We start from the raw sequence: 22,247 nt of genomic DNA on the forward strand, positions 1-22,247 counted from the left end.
TAAAAATCTTTTTAATAATAATAATAATAATATTAATTAATAAATAATAAACTTTTTATATAAAATGAAGATTATGTTTATAATACTAATTATTGATATATAATTATACTGTATATATATATATATATATATATATATATATATATATATATATATATATATATATATATATATATATATATATCAGATACTGTATAAACCGGAATATTATATATCATATTTATAATAGTTTTGTATGAGTTTATAAAAAATGTATTTTTATTAAATATATTGTTTTTATTTTTGTTTGTTAGTCACAATTGACTGAACCGACAGTTCAATTATCAATAGGTTTTTTTTGTTGTTATGATGTCATGGTTTGTCAATTATAGACAGTTATCTAAAAAAATACATACAGTATATACCGTATAGTAGTACTAAATAATAATAATAATCAATCATTTTTTAAGCTATTGCTACTCTCTCTCTCTCTCTCTCTCTCTCTCTCTCTCTCTCTCTTTCTCTCTCTCTCTTGAATTTAATTAAATAAAGAATAAATAAATGTATATATATTTGTAAAAATAACTATTACAATGATGTTTAAACATTAATTCAATTTTTTTTAAACATATACTATTTTTCTATAGAAAATAAATTTGTTGAAAAAAATGTTTTTTATTTTAAGTATATGTTAATAATAAATGCTATTTTAAAAAAATTACTGTTAAAACCAATATAAAAATGTTTGTTATTTATTTATTTTTTTGCCACTAATTATTTAAGATTTATTATTTCATTCAAAAATAACAAGCTATTGAATTAGTACATTATATACATTATATATATACTTAAAATTATAGTATTTAAAAAAAATGTTAATCACATATAATTTTTTATATACAGTATATTATAATAGATTAAAAATACTTTAAAATAACTGCATTTTTTAAAGAGAGAGAGAGAGAGAGAGAGAGAGAGATCTAAATAAAATAATAAAAGCATAATTTGATTTACAATTAGTTTAAAAAAAACATAAAAAACAATTTTATGGGTCGACTATTGAAGACGTTTTTTTTTAAAAAACGTATAAAAAATATATTCAATATATTCAACACATAATTAATAGATTATATATATATATATATAATATTAGTAACTTATTTTGAATTTAAATGAGCATTTAATTTGTTAGTTTTTTTTTGTTGAAAATATCATACTATGAATAAATACATAATTTTTTCACATTTAATAAATATAAAACGCGATATTACAGGTAATAATACTGTAATAATAATAATAATAATGTAGTTTTTTATACTAAACATGATAATAATTATAATCATAATAAGAATTTTTTAAATAGCTATTATTAATAATAATAACAAAAAATGACACCAATTTTTATTATCAGTTAAATTTTCACATACAAAATACAAAATTTTAAATACATATATAATACATTACATTTAGATATTATACATACAACCTGTGACATCAATGTGTAAATTAAAAATTTGCAAAAATACAAATACATTAAATGTTTGAAATAGTTATGTATGTAATTTTTTTTGAAGGCTAAATTTTTTTTAAAAAAAATAACTGTTATTTTTGGTGTTGACAGTAATCTTAACGATAGAGAGAGAGAGAGAGAGAGAGAGAGAGAGAGATAGAGAGAGCTAAAGCTGACCCTAATATATATTTATATATATATATATATTGTAGTCAACCGGCAATTTTGAGGTCAACATCGATAGACTCCTCTATTACTTCCCATTTAACTGAAATATATATATATATATATATATTAATAGTTTTTAAATGCTTGAGGACTATGATGTCAAAGGTTAGCTAATAAATAGGTATTTAAAAAACATAAAATTATATACATTTATTTATATATAATGAATACTGTTTGTAAAATTATATATATATATTATTTATATTTAAATTATAATGGCAATCATTATTTATTATTATTATTATTATAACAGGTATTATTATATTTTCAAAAACAAATAGTATTTCAAAAAAAAAATTATTACTATTTTTATATGTTATTGTAATTTCTTTTTATAAAAAATAATGTTTTTTCATTATTCAATAATAATAAAACATTAAACAAAAATAAAATGTAGTTTTTTCTTCATAAATTGAAATTATATTTTACATAATTAAATAATTTTTTTGGTGTTATTTTTAGTATATTTTATTCAATTAATACTTGTATACAATATTTATAAACATTTATTATTATTATAAACACTTACAAAGCTGTCGTTAAAATTAGTTTTTTATTGTGAAAAAAATCATTGATTTAAAATACAAATTATTAATAAAATACATAAAATCTAAAAAATACAAATAAAGTTGAAAAATAACTTTTGAATGATAGCATTGAAATTTCATAATTAACAAAAATAACTTATAAACAGGTTTAGCAATATATATATACTGTAAAAATGCAATATTAAAATGTATTTATTAAAACCAATAACAAAAAATACAGTAAATTTCTGGTAAACTATGAGATAATAATAATAATATATTTTTAAAAGTATATTTCAAGTATTTATTTTTTGTATATCATATAGTTATTTGAATGACACAATACTAGTGGCAAAATGAAAAACATTGTGTTATTAAGATATACTGTATTTTGCGGTTTTTTTATTATGAAATCTGTTAAATAATTAATTATATATATATATAATGTATCATATATTTTGATAACATTATTATCATATTATGTTTTTCTGACTAATTTTTTTTCGCTAATTAAATACAACCAGTCCGTTACATCCACACAATATAAAGTATATATATAATATTATATATATATATATATATACAGTTCCCATGTATATTATATATATATGTATTTAAAAAACAATTACCTGTACTAACCCATTGATACTCTTATCTATAATATAATGATAACTCACGCAATATCCTATTTAATTAATTCATATATATAAATATTTATATGTTTATAATTTATATATGATATATATATTAATTCATATTATATCTAATCTCTCTCTCTCTCTCTCTCTCTCTCTCTCTCTCTCTCTCTCTCTCTCTCTCTCTCTCTCATATTATATGATAACCCATGTATTTAAATAATTATATAAATTATATGCACACACACACATGTATATACTGTATATATATATATATATGATTATAATGAAAATTAAATATATTCAAGTATTTAAATTTATAAATATATGTATAAAAATGTTTTTTGTTGATACATATAGTGAGATAATACTGTATTTAGGTCGTGTCTTAAAGTTATCGTATATAACAAAATTTTAAACTAAATGTTTGCTTTAATTTATTACATTATTCATTGTTTTACACTTTTTTATTCATTCAAAAAATATTTATACAAAAAAAATCTAAATATTCATAACCTTTAATAGTATTGTATTTAAAAAAACTAAACATTATTTTGTTATACATTTTATTATTATTATTATTATTTTCTCTTTCAATTCACTCCCTAATTAAAAAAAAAAGTTTATTGCTTTCCCTATCTATCTATTCATTCAATTCAATTCAATTCAATACACTTTAACATTGTTTTTTCAAATAACATTATACTGTATTACAACAACAATAATAATACTAATACTAATACTAATACTTTAATACAAAATAAAATACATTACATTTTATATATAAAAAACAAATCAAACCCTAATTATCAATGAGTGAGTGAATGTGTGTGTGTGTGTGTGTGTGTGTGTGTGTGTGTGTGTGTGTGTGTGTGTGTGTGTGTGTGTGTGTATGTGTATGTATGTGTATGTGTGTGTATGTGTGTGTTATTGAATGGACACCTATTTGGTCACACTTTGATTGTATTGAGATTGAAATTTATAAACTGTTTTGTTTGCAATCAATGCAACTCTCGAAAGAAAATAATGAAAAAAAGACAATACATAACAATAGTTTAGAAATCTATTATAGAGACAAATATTATATACAAATAGTAATACAATAAACAAAATAAAACAACAGGTATTATACATTTTAATGTATATATACTTTATATATTGTATGTATAATGTGTTTTGCAATAATTTTTGTTAGGAAAAAAATTATTAGGAATAATAATAATAAAATAAAACAATTTCAAATTTATTATATTTTTATTTATAATATTATTTATATAATATATATTGTATACTGTATATACTGTATATAATTGAATGTCATGTACTGTTTTTGTCATATATATATTGTGGTCATATACAGTATATTCTATATATAATATATTTATTTTATTTCAATTTAAAAATCTAAGATAAGTTACATACAAAATAATACATAAGTTATAAGTATTAAATATATTGTATATGAAAAAAAATATTTTCATATATATCATAGAATTTTTCTATTGTAATAATAATATGAAATTTTTTTTAATAAAAAAATATGTTTTAAAAAACCAGTTTTAAGATTCACTTATTATTATTATTATTATTATTATTATTATTATCAGTGTTGTTGTTGTCTATTATAGTGTGAAGTTTTTCCTTAAACTTTTTATTTTTACAACAAAACAATTATATATATCAAATATATACACTATATTTACAATTGTTTTTTAGAAAATGAAAAAACTATTTATTTTTTTGTAATCTCAAAATACATAGATATTAGTGTTTATAAAATATACTTATATATATACACAGTATATAAAACATTGAAAACAAAAATAATAATAATAACAATAACGATGACAACAAAGACGTTAAATATATGTGTATTTTTTGAGTAAAAAAAATTAAAGATTTTTTTCTGTACAAAAAAAAGTTATTTCCGTTGAGTTTTTTTTTAATTATTATTTAGTAGTAAAATGAAGTTTTTTTGTTTTGTTTTTTGTTTGTTACACTCGTTATACACAAATATTATATTTAAAAACATGTATACCTGTACATACACATACATACATACACACACACATACACACACATACATACATACATACATACATACATACATACATACATACATACATACATACATACATACATACATACATACATACATACATACATACATACATACATACATACATACATACATACATACATACATACATACATACATACATACATACATACATATATGCACACACATACATACACACACACACACACACACACACACACACACACATACACACACACAAACACACACTTAAATACATATACATATGGCACCGGTAGTTATAGATACTAGGGATATGTCACCCTAATGTATTAATAGTGGGTAATATTTATGTGTGAATTTATATAATAATAATAATGTTTATTATTATTGTTGTTATACTGTTTTCTAATGGATGATATATTACCATATAATAAAATGTTAAGGTTAACTATTTTTAGTAATTTATATATATTATTATTATTATTATTACATATAATTACTAAAATATAGTATATATATGCTGTAATATATTAGTGTGTTTTTTATTATATATTTGACACTTTTGTGACTTTTTTGAGAGAAACTACTTCCGAATTATTTTTTTTTTGATTTAATAGTTTAAATACATGATATATCTTAACATTTATAATGATTTTATATATATATATATATATAGTTATTAAGTTTTTCGTTTAAAAAAATATATTAATATCATTAGTAGTAATAATAATAATAACAAAAATGTTATACAAATTCATTCATATTGTAATATAAATAATATGATATGTCATAGTTTTTCTACTATTATTATTATCATTAATACTAATACTATTAATATACGGTATATACATGTATATATACATGTATATATACATGTATATACCGTATATCATTGATTAGCATTTTTAATGTATTTTTGTTTTTATATTTTTTGTTTTTGTTTTTTTGTTGGGCTGACAAAAATATTATGTTATATGATATTTAAATACTAATATAAAAATAAATATTATATTTAGTATACAGTAACATAACCCACCTGTGCTTGAGGGCCAATACCCAGAAATATAGTTGTTTTGTATCAAATTATATATATATAATATAACAACAAAAAATAAATTATATTATCATAATATACTTGTATATACACACATACCGTATATATATATATAAATATATTAATACAAAAATATTTAATATAACAACAAAAAATAATAATAATAATAATAACTAATTCAAGTTAAACAAAAACAATTTATATTTTTATTTTTTCAATATTAAGGTTAAGGTAATTAATTATTTGGATAATCAAGTCTAGCGTTTTATGAATTTTAAATGTGAATCTCTGGTGAATAATGTAATAATTTTTAAAATAAAATAAAATATCTCTAAATATTATATAATATAATATTATGTGTATAATAATAATAATAATATCATTAATTGAAAGGTTCATCCAAAACACATACACACACACACACTAACTGTTAATTAATTATTAACTAATTTTTTGTTTTGTTTTATTTAAAATAAAAAGTTTTGTTTCTTTTTAATTTTTTTAAATATAAAATAATTTGTTTTGTTTTCAATGTACATGAACTTGCAATACATTTAAATTATATACATATATATATATTGAATTTATTTGGTATTGTATTTATTTATTTATTTAATTAAATGTATTATATGTATGTTAAAAGTTTTTAAATATGCTAAACATATAATTTTGTTATTTAATTAAAACAATCACTTTATTATTATTATTATTTCAAGTCAATGGGGTAGTACTGTACCAGTGATAATCATTATTCAATTGACTGATTATTTGGTTTTTGATTTAATATATATAATATATACTGTATATTACAGTATGATTGTCATAATTATAATAAACCCATCAATTATATTAACACAATTTATTGTATATACTTATTATACAATATATATAACTATATATATTGGGATTAAATAAATTAGTTATTGTCTTTGAATAATAATATTTTTATATTATTATATTTATTAAATGTCACGTTAATTGGGTACATAACTATAGTTTATACTGTATGTGTGTTTATAATAATTGGTTTTTTATTGTTGTTTTTATAACTAAATTAATTGACACAAAATAAATTTTGGTTATACACATAATATAATAATATTATTATTAATGGATTTATAAAAAAAAACATTATTTAAAAAAATTATATAACAAACTGTTTAATTGGTACCATAACCAGTGCCACCACAACATTAAAATTATATATATATAATATTATTTTTAATAATAATAATAATAATGTTTGTCCTAATAAACTAGTATTTTTCAACAACAACAACAACAACAAAATTAAATAAATGATAAATTTTATTTGTTATATAAAACATGGGTTCTCAGATATATATATATATATATATATTATTTTATATGGCATTTAAATGTTAACAAATATACATAATTACATATACATAATAAATATTTAAAATATATTAAATGTATATACTAAATATACACAAATATGTATTCATAAATATTATATATTCAATACTTGTTTTATTATATATATAACATATTATATATAATATATAACATATATTAGTTTTTTTCATCATTTAGATAAATATTAATTTTAAAAAAACATAAAAACTGTATATTTGCATGTATTACTCAAATAAATTATTCAATACACACTACTTATACTTTATAACTTATATATATTAATATCATATAACTGTATATTAATATTGTTGGCATTAATCACTACAACGATAGAGTGAGAAAAAAAATTATTATTAAATTGCAATAATTTATTATATATTTCTTATTAATAATTACATAAATATATGATTATTATTTTTTTGTAATAAAATAAATTCCGGTTATTTGTATATATATATATATACTGTATATATATATATATAAATCTATAGTATGTGTTAATCCCTAAATAAAAAAATAATTTTCAATACCTGATTGATTGGTGTGTTTTATCTTTTTTTAGAAATACCAAATTTTAAGTATTATTTGTATGAAAACTATAAATTTGAGGAATTTTTAAAAATAATTTGAAAACGTTTTCCTAAAAAACATGTATTCAATAAATGAAATATATTTTGCAAACCAAAAAATATATAATACTAATAATAAAAAATTTGTTAATTAGATTTGTTAATAATAATATTAATATTTAATTTAGTATTAAATAAATACCAATTTTATTTTAGTGTATTAAATATTTTTTTTAGATTTTATTTATTAGGAAAATGTTTTAAAACTAGTAATATTTGTATAAAATATATTACTAAATGTATGAAATATTATATACTTTATTAGATACTAGACTGCCATCTATTTTAAATATTTTTATTATAATTTTTTATACAATAATTGGTAGCAATTTTTTTAATTTTATAATAGTTATTTTTAAATTAAATAAAATTAAATAATTAAATTAAATATTTATTAGATTATATTTTGTTATATTTAAATATATTATATTTAAAAAAAAAAATTATAAAAAGTTTACACACATTTTATTAATAATAGAGTTTCTTAAAAATTAAAATTTAAAAAAACAAAAGTTTAAACATTATATTATAACAAAATATATAATAATTATTGTTTTATAATTATTATTAAATTATTTCATTGACTATCACTACTTGCTTATCATTGGTATTGTTGGCCACAATACCGGTGCCGGAGCCGACACCAAAAACACTATCGCAATACGCGTCCAAAACACGTGCACAGTGTTGGCCGTCCAGATTTTTGCACAACAAATGCCATAGAAACCAGTGGCCAATATCCGATCGGCGAACTACAAGGCGAACATTGGCCGAGTCGGCCAATCGGGCACGCGATTTGAGTGCCAAATAGCGTACCGATGGAAAACATATGGTCAGCAAACGGTAGATCATGACCAGTGCCGATATTGAGGCCAACAATGCAAACCAAAACCAAACAAATATATAGATCTTTTCGTTGATGATATTCAACGGTAGTATACATAGGGAGTCGTGTCGCTGGACATCACCGGATGAGCCGTATACCCAAAACGTACATTTGGTTACCCGCGGGAAGGCGGCCAACATCGGGTCGGTCGGACCGCGTTCACTGATATCCCGTTCGGACCATTCGAGTACACGCCAACCGTATCGGGTGAACGAACCGCCGAGAAAATGATTCAATAGCCACATCTGTAGCAAAACGTTTGCCAAATTCAAGGTTTCGCATACGACATACCAGAGAAAGTATAGCCGATGTTGACCGCGACGGTAATTATTGGCCAAATAGCCGACCAATAGCTTGATTTGTTGGTCTTTATTGTCGACAATTGGCTGATTTAGTTGGCCAACTAGTCGGGCCACTTGTCCGGCTTCTCGTTGTTTCCATAGATAGCGTGGCGTCAGAAAGCCCAGTGCTTGTAGAAACAGTACCAGTGCTACCCATTGATAGTATTTATGATATTGACGTTTTTCATTGGGTGTATAGGTATCGACACCCGGATGTGCCACTTCTACCCCGACTTGTTTTCCGAGAGCACCGGGCAATGTAAATGTTGAATGTATCCAACAATAGGTTTGTAGTACTTGTTCGGGTACCTGGGTATCATCATTGGCACCTATACAGCTGATTGGATCGCCAAACAATTGACTGGAGGTTACCAACAGGGATGACCCGATCAGTAGGGCTACCGTTAGCTTATAGTGCATACGAAATACATTGTTATCAATGTAAATGGTATCCAATTTGATGGCATATTTAATACCATTAAACAGATCGTATAAAACCATTGTTGTTAGCTATGATTGAAAACTACCTGAGCCTTCAAATAGACAAATTGAATAAAAACTATACCGGAGCTCTGAATAGACACATTGAATTAAACGACACAACACCACCAAAAAAATATATTGCATTTTTTTCAATCAATAAATAGCAATAAATTTTTTTGTTATCAATTGTTTATGTATTATATGTTATTATGAGTTTCTCATCATTTAATTAATATATGTTAATCGTATTATTTTTATTTTACATAAATATTATCATCAATAATATTGACATTAAATCAATATGTATAGCAATATATTAAGATTATTATTTATATAGATATACATATACATATATATATATATATATATATATATATATATATATATATATATATATATATTAAACTTGTTTTTGTATGATTATTTTGTTTTAAATAAATAAATATTAAAAATCAAATTAAACAAAATCTAAATGTTAAACTCTGAAATCAAATATAATTTTTAATCAAATTTACATTAAAATTTATAATCATATAATTATTTTTAAATTAAATTATCTTCAATATATATATAAATATATTGATCCCAATATACTGTATATAGCGTTAATATCACATTTATTATAATAAAATGATATAATTGACATTAACATTGACATTGCTTAAATAAATATTTGTTTGCCCCAATAAATATTATAATCAAATATTATGGACAAAAAAAATTGATAACTATTTATACAACAAAAAATAATGTAAAGTATAATATAAATGATTTAAATATTAGATTATTAAAAAATATATTAATAAATTAATAAACTTTTTAATGTTGCTAAGTTACTAATAAGTTTTTATTAATTAATTAATTAAAATTTAATATATATATATATATATAGATTTTAGTTTCTAACATACTGTAATTAAAATTTGATAAATATGTTTATTATTAAAGTTATTTCAATAAAAAATAAGATATAATAATAAGACAGAAAATTAGTTTAGATTAATAAAAATTTTATTTAATTTTTTTGAATATCTAATTAGAAATTAATATAAAAATCAATATTAATTACAAATTATAATAAATTTTTTAATAATATATATATATATATATATAAATTTACAGTACATCAACAATTGAGATTCAATTAAATTAATAATCAATATTTTTTTAAATAATATTATATTTGATTTTATATACAGTATATATTAAAAAAAAAATAAATAAAATTAATTGTGTCAACGACAGTATTATATCTAATATACAGTAATTTACCGTAAATATAAAGTAGTGTAAGTATATTATTAGTTACATAAAAAACTATTGTTAGCGGGGGAGTCAAGTCTAGATATTTTTGTCAATCACACACCCACTCACAAACATTCAATTGCAGACAACATATGATATCTAAATAATACTAAATAATAATAAAAAATATATGGATCATATATATAAACCTTATATATACAGTATACTGTATATATATATATATATATATATATGATTGACAATATACTTAAAATATTTAAGGTAAAATTACTATATTTAGGCTATATTTAGAGGACTATTAATGTAAACACACACACACACACACACACACACACACACACATACATACACACACACATACATACACACACACAAATACACATACAGTACATACATAGATAAAGTATATATATTACATACACACACACACACACACACACAAAYACACACACACACACACACACATACACACACACACACATACATACACACACACACATACATACACACACACACACACACACACACACACACACAAATACACATACAGTACATACATAGATACAGTACATACACACATATAATAAGTTATTAATTTTTTAATAATTTTTTTAATGGTAATCTATTTATAAAGAAATATATATTTTTATCAATTATAAATATATTGATTTGTAAATAAAATAATACAGTATTATTATATATAAATTAACAGTATATTTTTTCAGCTAATAAATAGTACACTGAACCTATTATATATATAAATACAGCTAATGGTACCAGTATAAATATTATATATATATATACTGTATTATTGAATAATAATTGAATAAAAATACTAATATACAATATATAGATAATACCATGATATAATTTATTATATAATACATGTACTATAAAAACATTTTAACTTATCAAATGTCACATTTGATAAACTGTAAATATAAAATGAATAATTTATATCAATAATAATAATAATAAAATGATTTTACTTTTAATATAATTTTTTAAAAAGTTTCAAATATTATTTATCTACAGTGTCTTATATATTATATATTTATTATATATATATATATATATATATATATAATCTAATATTAATAGTTAAATCTTTATTAAAAATAATTGAAATTTATTTTATACTATTTGATAAATTATTTATATAAATTAAAATTGAAAATTCTATAGTACTTAATAAAAAAAAATGTTATTTCAATTTTTATTTTTTGATTATATTAAGAAAACGAAAATTTTAAATTAAATAAATAAAATTAGAAAATTTCCAAAAAAAAGTTTCTAAATAAAATGTTTTATTTTTTTTTTGTTACTCGTGTTTATCTTACATATGCTAACTTTTAATATTATTAAATTATGTGATAAAAAATTATCTACTTAATAATATTGAATTGAAATTTATATTTATATTTTACAAAATTAATAAACATTTTAAAAAATATCTAAAAAAATTTAAATTAAATTTATATTTTGAGATTATTTAAAATTAATTTTTCAAGTTAGAAATTTATTTAGAAATTTTCGTATTTACACATTTTTCCCAATAAAAAAAATCTAACTATTAGTTTAAATTTAATTTATTAGCAAAAAAAAATGGGTATATACAATATACGATATATACTGTACTGTAATATAAATTTATTACCAATTAGTTATTTGATATATTAAAAATTAAAAACACATATAGTTATAATTTATTCAATATATTATAATTTAATTAGTTAGTTATATCCAGTATATCAATATGTATAATATATATATATATTAATATAGAAAAAAATACATTAAAGGTTATTAGACTTATTAGTTTATCAGAAAAATTTGTTATCTAATATCACATAAAATTATAATAATTATATAATGGTATATATAAATTACATTAAATTACATTAGTAGATCATTTTACTATAAAATTTTTACTAATACTATTTTATAGTAAAAATTTCATTTTTATTTCAATAAAAATATGAGTGAAAGATATTGCATTGCATGATATTTATTGACATAATTTTTTTTGATAACTAATTAATTAAAATAATTATTTTTTTTTAAATAATTTATTTGAAATTATATTTATAGCTTAATATAAAATTTAATTAAAAATTTATATCCATTTGAGACATAAGTTGTTTTCTACTAGTCTTCAAAACTATATTTTTTTATATAATATTTTTTAATTAATCTAAAAAAAATAAAAATCTAATTTAATATATATATATATATATAGATCTAATAAACATTTACATGTACATTTTTATATTGAATGTAATAAAACTAAATAGTAACAAAAATAAAAAACTAAAAATAAGTTTTTAAAAAATTCAATTTTAACTAAAAACGTTATTTTTTCATTATTGCTAACTATTTTTGACAGATTGTACTTTATTTTTAAGAGTTTTAAAAATTAATGATTTTTTTTAATAAAAAAAATTAGTCTAATTGACTGAATTTGAGATTTAAAAAAAAATTAGTGTTTGTTATTAATATTTAAATATCTGATGGTTTTTATTGATTTTATATTATACTGATATAATCAAGATAAAAGTGATGACCTTTATATTACATCAAGCATTACTAATTTGATACAAAACTATATGTGTATGTGTATGTGTATGTGTATGTGTATGTGTATGTGTATGTGTATGTGTATGTGTATGTGTATGTGTATGTGTATGTGTATGTGTATGTGTATGTGTATGTGTATGTGTATGTGTATGTGTATGTGTATGTGTATGTGTATGTGTATGTGTATGTGTATGTGTATGTGTATGTGTATGTGTATGTGTATGTGTATGTGTATGTGTATGTGTATGTGTATGTGTATGTGTATGTGTATGTGTATGTGTATGTGTATGTGTATGTGTATGTGTATGTGTATGTGTATGTGTATGTGTATGTGTATGTGTAAAAACAACCCAATAGTTAAATGTCATAATATTATAATAATAAAAATATTTCATGTAATGTGTTTTATCAGCAATTATTTCTAGTGATACAGACTATTGAAATATATTGATAAATAACAACAAAATCAATAAAATTGATAAAACTTTTGTTTTTTAGCCATCATTGAAGTATAGTTTTATTAGACAATTGTGTTTTTTTTATATTACATATATGTCTTTTTTATTGTCCATTTGCCATAAAATAAAATAGCAAACAAAAATTCACATTTTTATTTTATTATATTTGATTTTAAATGTGATAAAAGCATTGATGATTAAATCAAAAAAACAATTTTTTTATTATCAATAAAGACTAATATAACTTGAATTTAATTGAATGTTTGAAGTGTGTGTTAAGTTTGTAATCAAATAAAATTGATTTTTATTTTATTTAATACAATTAACATCAATAAAATTGATTTAAGTAAACAATTGTCTTTATTATTATTAAGCAAATTACAATAACAAATAACAAATGTTTTATAATTTAAAAAAAACTATTAGTAGAATTATAAATCTAATTTATTTAAAAAAAATTAAAAGAAAATTATAGTAATAAATATATCATATATATAATATTTAGTTATTTTATTATTTTTTTGTTTGTTTAAATCAATTAATTATTAATTATTTGAATTTATGGGTTTTTTATAAATAAAAACTATTAGTCAATAGATAAGTTTATTTATAGTTTTTTTCTTATATATGATATATATATTTATTAAATTGCTTAATAGCTTAGAAAAATTATATAACTTATAAAAAAGTCAATAATAATAATAATAATAACTATAAACTGGTAAAATCTAGTTTTAATTACATAAATAAACTATCAATAAATGATATTTACTTATATTTGTTTGCAAATATTAATTTAATCAATAAAAATAATATTAAATAACTGTTATTATTATTATTAAAAAAAATTATTGTTAATTATACCTATTGAGTAACTATATTATTGATATGATTGATACTAATATGTAATTTAATCAATGAATATATATATATATATATATATATATATATATATATATATTATGTACTATTTATAGTTGAAACATATTATTATTGTTAACATAATAATAAATTATTTTTAACATAATATAAACACAATTAAATTGATTAATATTTTTTTGTGTGTGTTATAAATATAAACAAATAATATTTCTAATAAATAAAAATGTTACAAAATGTTTAAATAATGTTTAATTCAATAAATAATGATATACTATGTTTAACGATTTTTCTGATACATAATAAATATTTTTAGCAAAAAAATAAAATGTCATTAATATTATTGAATATATTTATATAATAGCATGAATTTTGAGATCAATTTATTTAATATTAATACAGTTGTTGTATACTTTTACAAGCTCTACGAAAATAGACATTTATGTCTACTTAGCTCTACGAAAAAATTAAACAATTGAATGGTATAAGCTCTACGAAAAATTTATACAATTATTATATTAATAATAATTACATTACATTGCATTAAACACTATACTATATTATAATAATGTAAACAGTAAAAGTTGTTAGCCTTCAAACAATGCTTATGTATACAATACAATGTAATACAATGTATAACAATGTATAAAAATACAAAACATTCAAAATTTTTAGTCAAAAAATTTTCAAAAAATTTTCAAAAAAAAAAAAAAAAAAAAATCAAAAATATTGAATGTCTAAAAGTGTCATCAAAACCTAAAAAAAGTCAACCGTTAAAAAGTTAGCCATTGAAACTAATGTTAAATACTTATTTAAGCTATACTTTTAGTATTAACTTTATACGTATACTGTTAAGGTGTGGGTTTTCGGGCCTTAAGCCTGGAGATCGATTCCGTCCTAGAGACACTTTAGTGTTGAATCAATCATTGTTAGTCGAACGCGGGTATTATAAGGTAGTACAGTAAAATTCTTAATATATCTCACCCAATACATTTAGTTAAACATAAGTTTAATAGTATGAGTAAATTAACATTGATTGAAGTGGCAAAAGCATTAGCTAAGCTAAAGCTTTTGCACTATTTTAGTATGATTTTAATCTAAATTAATTTATATTTAAATAGCAATTAAGTGCAAATGTTTTTAGTTTAAATTAAAGCTTAAATTTAGTTTAAAATTATTTGTTTAATTTGATCTAATTAAAATACAAACATTATTAAATTAAAATTATGTAAACTAACTGTTAGACTAACAATTTAATTAGTATATTAAACATATAATATACTAATTTAAATAAAACACTTAATATAAAGTAAACAATAATATATATAAAATATTAATGTAATTTAGGTTATATATGAAATAATAAAAAACACTATAAAATTTACATGTATTTTCATAATAAATATAATTAAAATTCATTTAATTTAAATATTGTTTGATTAAATAGTTATTACTTTACTATTAAACTTATTAAAATTTGGCTGTAATTATATTTTAAGTAAAATTAATTATAGATAAAACATAATATGTTAGCAATTATATTAAAACTTGGGTGTAACAAATTTCAAAGTTAAAAATGTAATAGAAAATATGGTAAGTATACAATAATACATTAGGCGTTATACATATATATATTGAAACCAACATTAGTATATTAAAACTTGGGTGTAACAAAATTTCAAAGTTAAAAGTATAATATAAAATATAATAAATATTCAATATTTCATTAGGCGTTATACATATATATATTGTAACCAATACTAATAATAAAACTTGGGTGTAACTTTAAGTAATGTATAATTATTAATTAATAACCATTATATGTATATAATAATAAAAATGATTATTAATATAATAACATTAAAACTTGGGTGTAACAAAATTTCAAAGTTAAAAGTGTAATAAAATATAAAGTAAGTAATTAATAATACATAAGGCGTTATACATATATAAATTGCAACCAATATTAGTTGTTTAAATTAAGGTCATAAAAATACTTCAGAGTATATATATATTGAATTAAATTTAAGAATATCATTCACACAAGTTTAAACACTTTAATAGTAATAATTAAAAGTTTGTATTACAAAAGCGACACCTATCGGACAAAATGGAAGCTGACGCATTGGCTAACATTGTTGCTTACCTTCGTATCAATAACAACAACAAATCCACAAATAACGTCGATGAACAGCTTCGTTTACGAGAAGAAGCATTGGCACGTGAAAAGGCTTATGAAGAGCAACTCGGATGGGATGGCCTACGTACTCAATCAGAGTATACAAAAAGCGCTGCGTTCAAACACGCCCTCAGCCATCAGCTTCTTCTGTGTCCAAACTGTAGGATGGACCATCTAAAGGCAATTGATGGTGGTTTTATTGTATGTAATTGTGGGGTTCGTTTCCAAACACCCCTAACTATTCATCAAATAGTCCATAAAATATGCGTTTTAATGGACTACCACGCCTTTATTCCTTGCGCCGACCCATTACTTCAATTGGATATGTTAATGGGCAATCTATGGATAAACTGCGATTGCGGATACCATCATTCTATTTTGTAATGGCCAGCATTTTTAAATATTTTTTTCTATATATTATTATATATAGTTTTTTTTATATAATATGTATATTATTTTATATATTTTTTAAAAAATAAAATATTTTTAAAATTTAATGATTTTTCATTTTTTTAAACTTAAAAATAAAATAAGAATATTTTTTTATTAAATTATTAAAAATTAAGTCATTCTTAGGCGTAGTTTATAAACAAAAATAAATTTAAATAATACTTTGATGTAGTTTATTATTTGTTTAAATAATACATATATTTTCAAGTTTATAAATAAAATAAATTTAAGTATTTCTTAGGCGTAGTTTAATATTTGCGTTAATAGTACATATAATTCAAGTTTGTAAACAAAAATAAATTTAAGTAATTTTTAGGCGTAGTTTATTTTTTGTTTTAATAATACTTATAAATAAAAAAAATTAAATGTTTAGGCGTTTCTACAATTTATTATAATAGTAACTATACTTCAAGAATACAAATAAAAATAAATTTAAATGTTTAGGCGTTTCTACAATTTATTATAATAGTAATTATACTTCAAGTATATAAAAACAAATAAATTTAAATGTTTAGGCGTTTCTACAATTTATTATAATAGTAACTATACTTCAAGTATATAAATAAAAATAAATTTAAATGTTTAGGCGTTTCTACAATTTATTATAATAGTAACTATACTTCAAGTATATAAATAAAAATAAATTTAAATGTTTAGGCGTTTTTACATTTTATTATAATAGTAATAATATTTAAAGTATATAAATAAAAATAAATTTAAATGTTTAGGCGTACTACAGTTTATTATAATTGTAACTATATTTCAAGTTTATAAATAAAAATAAATTTAAATTTATGGGTGTTGTTATTATATATGTATATTAATAACGTTATTAATAAAACAAATTTTAATTAAAGTTGTGTATATAAAGAGATATATTTTACATTCAATAATCATTCAGTTTTTAAAGCTAAAATTATAGTAAAAGTTATAACAGTTTTATTACTTTTAAAATAAAATTTTGTTGCAATGGCCGCTGAAAAAAGATCTGAATTATTGGCATCTATTGGTATGGATGAATCATCGTCGGACTCGGATATTGAGGAAGTGTTGCCATCAAAAAGTGGACTAAACGAACTGGAAGCGATTGGAGAGACTGATGATGACTCGAAAAAGCGCAAAGGAAAAGGCAAAGCAGGTCCGTCAGCAAAACGGGCTAAAAAAGTAAATGGTATAACATATGCAATGTATGAAAAAAGTACTCCATCCGGCAGCGATAAATCTGAAATAACTGAAAAAGTTTTTAGACGAGGTATGTAAAAATTATAACATAATATTTTAAAAAATTTATATTATTTATGTATAATTTTTACATACAGATTATGATGGTATATCAACAAAAGGTAAAGAGTTAATTTTTTTTAAATTTAACAAAGAGGACGTGCCTTCAAATTATCGCTACCGGATAGAGATGAATCACATGTCATATATCCTGAGATCACTAATTACAATTGCAATTACCAATAAATTACCAATTGATGATGTGTTTACAACATTTAAAAAACTTCAACCAAAAACTAAAAAAAGTAGTATCGGTTAAGTGAATATTAAACTCACTTAGCTATTGAGCTACTTAATCAAATTAATTCAAAATTTATTTTATAAAATTTTTAAGTAAATTTATATATAAAATTTAATAATAATATAATATATAATCAAATTTAATTACTTTGTTATTTTAATGTTAAATTTATATTTTGTATTTACAATATATTTTATTCAATAAACTTTTTATGCAAATAATATATCTTGTAATATATGAATTTAAAATTTTTATAATGTTATGTTTTTAATAAATTGTTTATAATTTATATACAATTTTGCTGTAAAAACATTGTTTTTCTACTCCAGACAAATGTAAATAATATAGTTATTTAAACTTAGTCTACTAATGGCATAGTTCCGATGTGACTATAATAGTTTAAAACATTTATTATTAACAAAGATTTGTTTCGATAACAATAGCTGGAATGTTAGCATAAACATAACATTTAAAAAATGTTTTAGATAATTTAAATAAATGATTGAAAAAGTAAATGTTTTTTAATTAAAGATATTTATTTATTTACAAATTACTTGATAAAATTAATTATTTATATATATTGAAAATAATAATGCATATGTTATATTTATAAACAATTTTAAATTTAATTATCAAATTATTAATTATATTTTTCTATTTTTACAGTCATATTTCCTTTAATAAAGCTACCATTTATTCAAAGACGAAGAGTTTTTCTCAATTGTCCACTTTGCAATGAAGCAAGCATACTTGGAGATCAAATGTCTAGACATTTAATCTATTGCAATAAATTACTAAGACTTAAATATAGAAAGTTTAGTGATTCTGTATTATATTCATGTAATTTTGTTGCGATAAATGTTATCCTTTATATACTTGGATTAACTCGTAAAATTGACAAATATATTGATTTAAAAATGATATTTTATCCAAATTCTATTAAGCAAATCTGGGCTGTTTATGAAATCATTTACAAAACTCGTAATAACATTACTTTGGATAAAAATGAGTATTTACATGTTAATCGAGCTATTGAATATTTGCTTAAAAATTGTCTAAATCTTGAAACTTGTCCCTTAAAAATAATACCTGGCATGACAATGTATGATTTCAACCAAGCATTTGGTAAAAGAGACTGGAGTTTTGTAATCGATGATTATGATATTGATGTCCTTATAAATGAAAGACAACCAAACGGATTTTATACCCCAATATAAATGTTAAAATAATAAAACTGAGTTCACAAATGTATTTTCTAAATTTTAAAATAATTTATTTGTAATAATAACTTTTAAATTTTTTATAATAAAACTGATTTTTGCATTAAAATATCTAAATTAATTATTATTGCATATGTTATTTTAAATTATATTTTATAAATTAATATATATAAAATAATTAATTATTTTTATTTTAATTATTTTAGATTTAATTGCTAAAAGAAGATCAGAACTAAGATTACTTCCATATATTAAAAGACGTCTTGTTCGTCTCGATTGTCCTAATTGTTGGCAATATGAAATTCCAGGATCGCAAGCTCTTTCTCATATTAAAATATGTAATGAAAAACAATCAACGATAGCTAAAAAAATAATTTCTGAACAATTATGTTCAACGTTTGTATTATTTAACTCATTACTTTTTATACTTGGTATAAGTCGTAAACTTAACAATAAGATAAAATTGTTTAATATATTTGAACCATATGTTATAAGACAAATTTGGGCTGTTTATGAAATCTTATATAAAATACGCAAAAACATTCCTGTTGATATAAATGATTATTTATTCATTGATAAATACTTTGAATATATTATGAAAAATTGTTTAAATATGGATACATGCAAAATAAGAATAATACCTGGAATGACTATGAAAGATTTTGATCATGCATTTGGTGAAAGAGATTGGAATTATGTTCTCGATGAATATGACATTAATTTGCTTATCTATACTGAACAAAATCACGTTGCATTTACTCCATCATAAATGTATATTTACTAAAACTGAGAACATTTATTATACTATAAATTGAATTTTATAATATATAATCCAATAATAACTTTACTTGATGTATCATTGAATATAAATTTTTTTACAATAAATTTTTTTGCATTTTAATTCTGATTATTTAATTACAACATAAACAATCTTTAGACGAATTATGTACCAATTCCAATAAATAAGGTTTTGTAAAAGATGAAATATAAGTGTGAAAATAATTGATTTTTTTATTATTTACTTTATCAATACTTGAATTTATAGAAATAATATTATGAATTGATAAATAACAATTGTCTAAATCATTTTTAATAACATAATCTATTGGATACTGACATTGTTTTTCGTTAAAAATAAAAATTATTAAACTTATATTTAATAATATTGATATTATATTAGTTGTTATTAAATTTTTATTATTCATTTTCTTATAGATATGGAACAAAACAACGTCTTTACACTTCCAATCACATGTGAATATTGTGATAAAATATATACTAAGATTCGTTTATATAATAATCATATTCGTCTTATACATAGTGATAAAGTATTTGTGTATAAATGTGAATTATGTGAGAATACAGTTAATTCATCAAATAAATTACGTGCACATTATTTACACTGTGATAAGTTTAATAATAATATAAACAAAATAATTTGTAATATTTGTGGAAAAATTTATAAAGTTAAATCTACATTTATTTTACACAAATTACGTGAAATCAATCAAATTGGCAAAGGCAATCAACAATTGCCTAATATTTCTAACAAAGAACATAATTTTATGTTATCTAAAAGTACATTTAAAAATTTTTTACAACAATATGAACTTTATCCAAAAAGAGATTATAAAGATCCTCACGATTTTTTTATGTACATTTTGAAGATATTCAAACTTTATTAAATTTATTATTAGCTAAAATTAAATCAATTAAAGTACAATTTTGTCTTCAAGTAACGTTTTACAAAACAGTTGCTAATGTAAAAATATATACAATATCTTATTTTACAAGTGATAATTACATATTATCTTCTTTTAATTTTAACATTACTAACAAATTAATTAGTAATTTTGAAAATAAAATACAAACTTTTGAAGCAATCGGAAGCGGTTGGATAATAGATTCAATTGACAGATTAGATTTGCGAATTGCAATATATAATCCCTTAAGAGGTGGTTGTTTTAACAACAAATTACCCGATTGTATTAAAAATAAAAAAG

General features: G+C 20.0%; 1 protein-coding gene across 1 annotated transcript; it reads right to left on the reverse strand.

The window, feature by feature from the left end:
• Positions 1–8,518: 8,518 nt before the first annotated feature.
• On the reverse strand, positions 8,519–9,821 carry LOC128953901 (innexin inx2-like). The gene has a single exon (XM_054299435.1). It carries the CDS (start codon positions 9,709–9,711, stop codon positions 8,551–8,553), a length of 1,161 nt encoding a protein of 386 aa, XP_054155410.1. The 5' UTR covers positions 9,712–9,821; the 3' UTR covers positions 8,519–8,550.
• Positions 9,822–22,247: the final 12,426 nt, after the last annotated feature.

This window comes from Oppia nitens, unplaced genomic scaffold (assembly GCF_028296485.1).
Source record: "Oppia nitens isolate AA-2021 unplaced genomic scaffold, nextdenovo-longstitch-racon4-pilon3 scaffold24_pilon_pilon_pilon, whole genome shotgun sequence".
NCBI classification, from domain to species: domain Eukaryota; kingdom Metazoa; phylum Arthropoda; class Arachnida; order Sarcoptiformes; family Oppiidae; genus Oppia; species Oppia nitens.

Coding starts and splice junctions, on each gene's coding strand:
- LOC128953901 (XM_054299435.1), bottom strand. CDS start 9,711: ATGGTTTTATACGATCTGTTTAATGGTATTAAATATGCCATCAAATTG.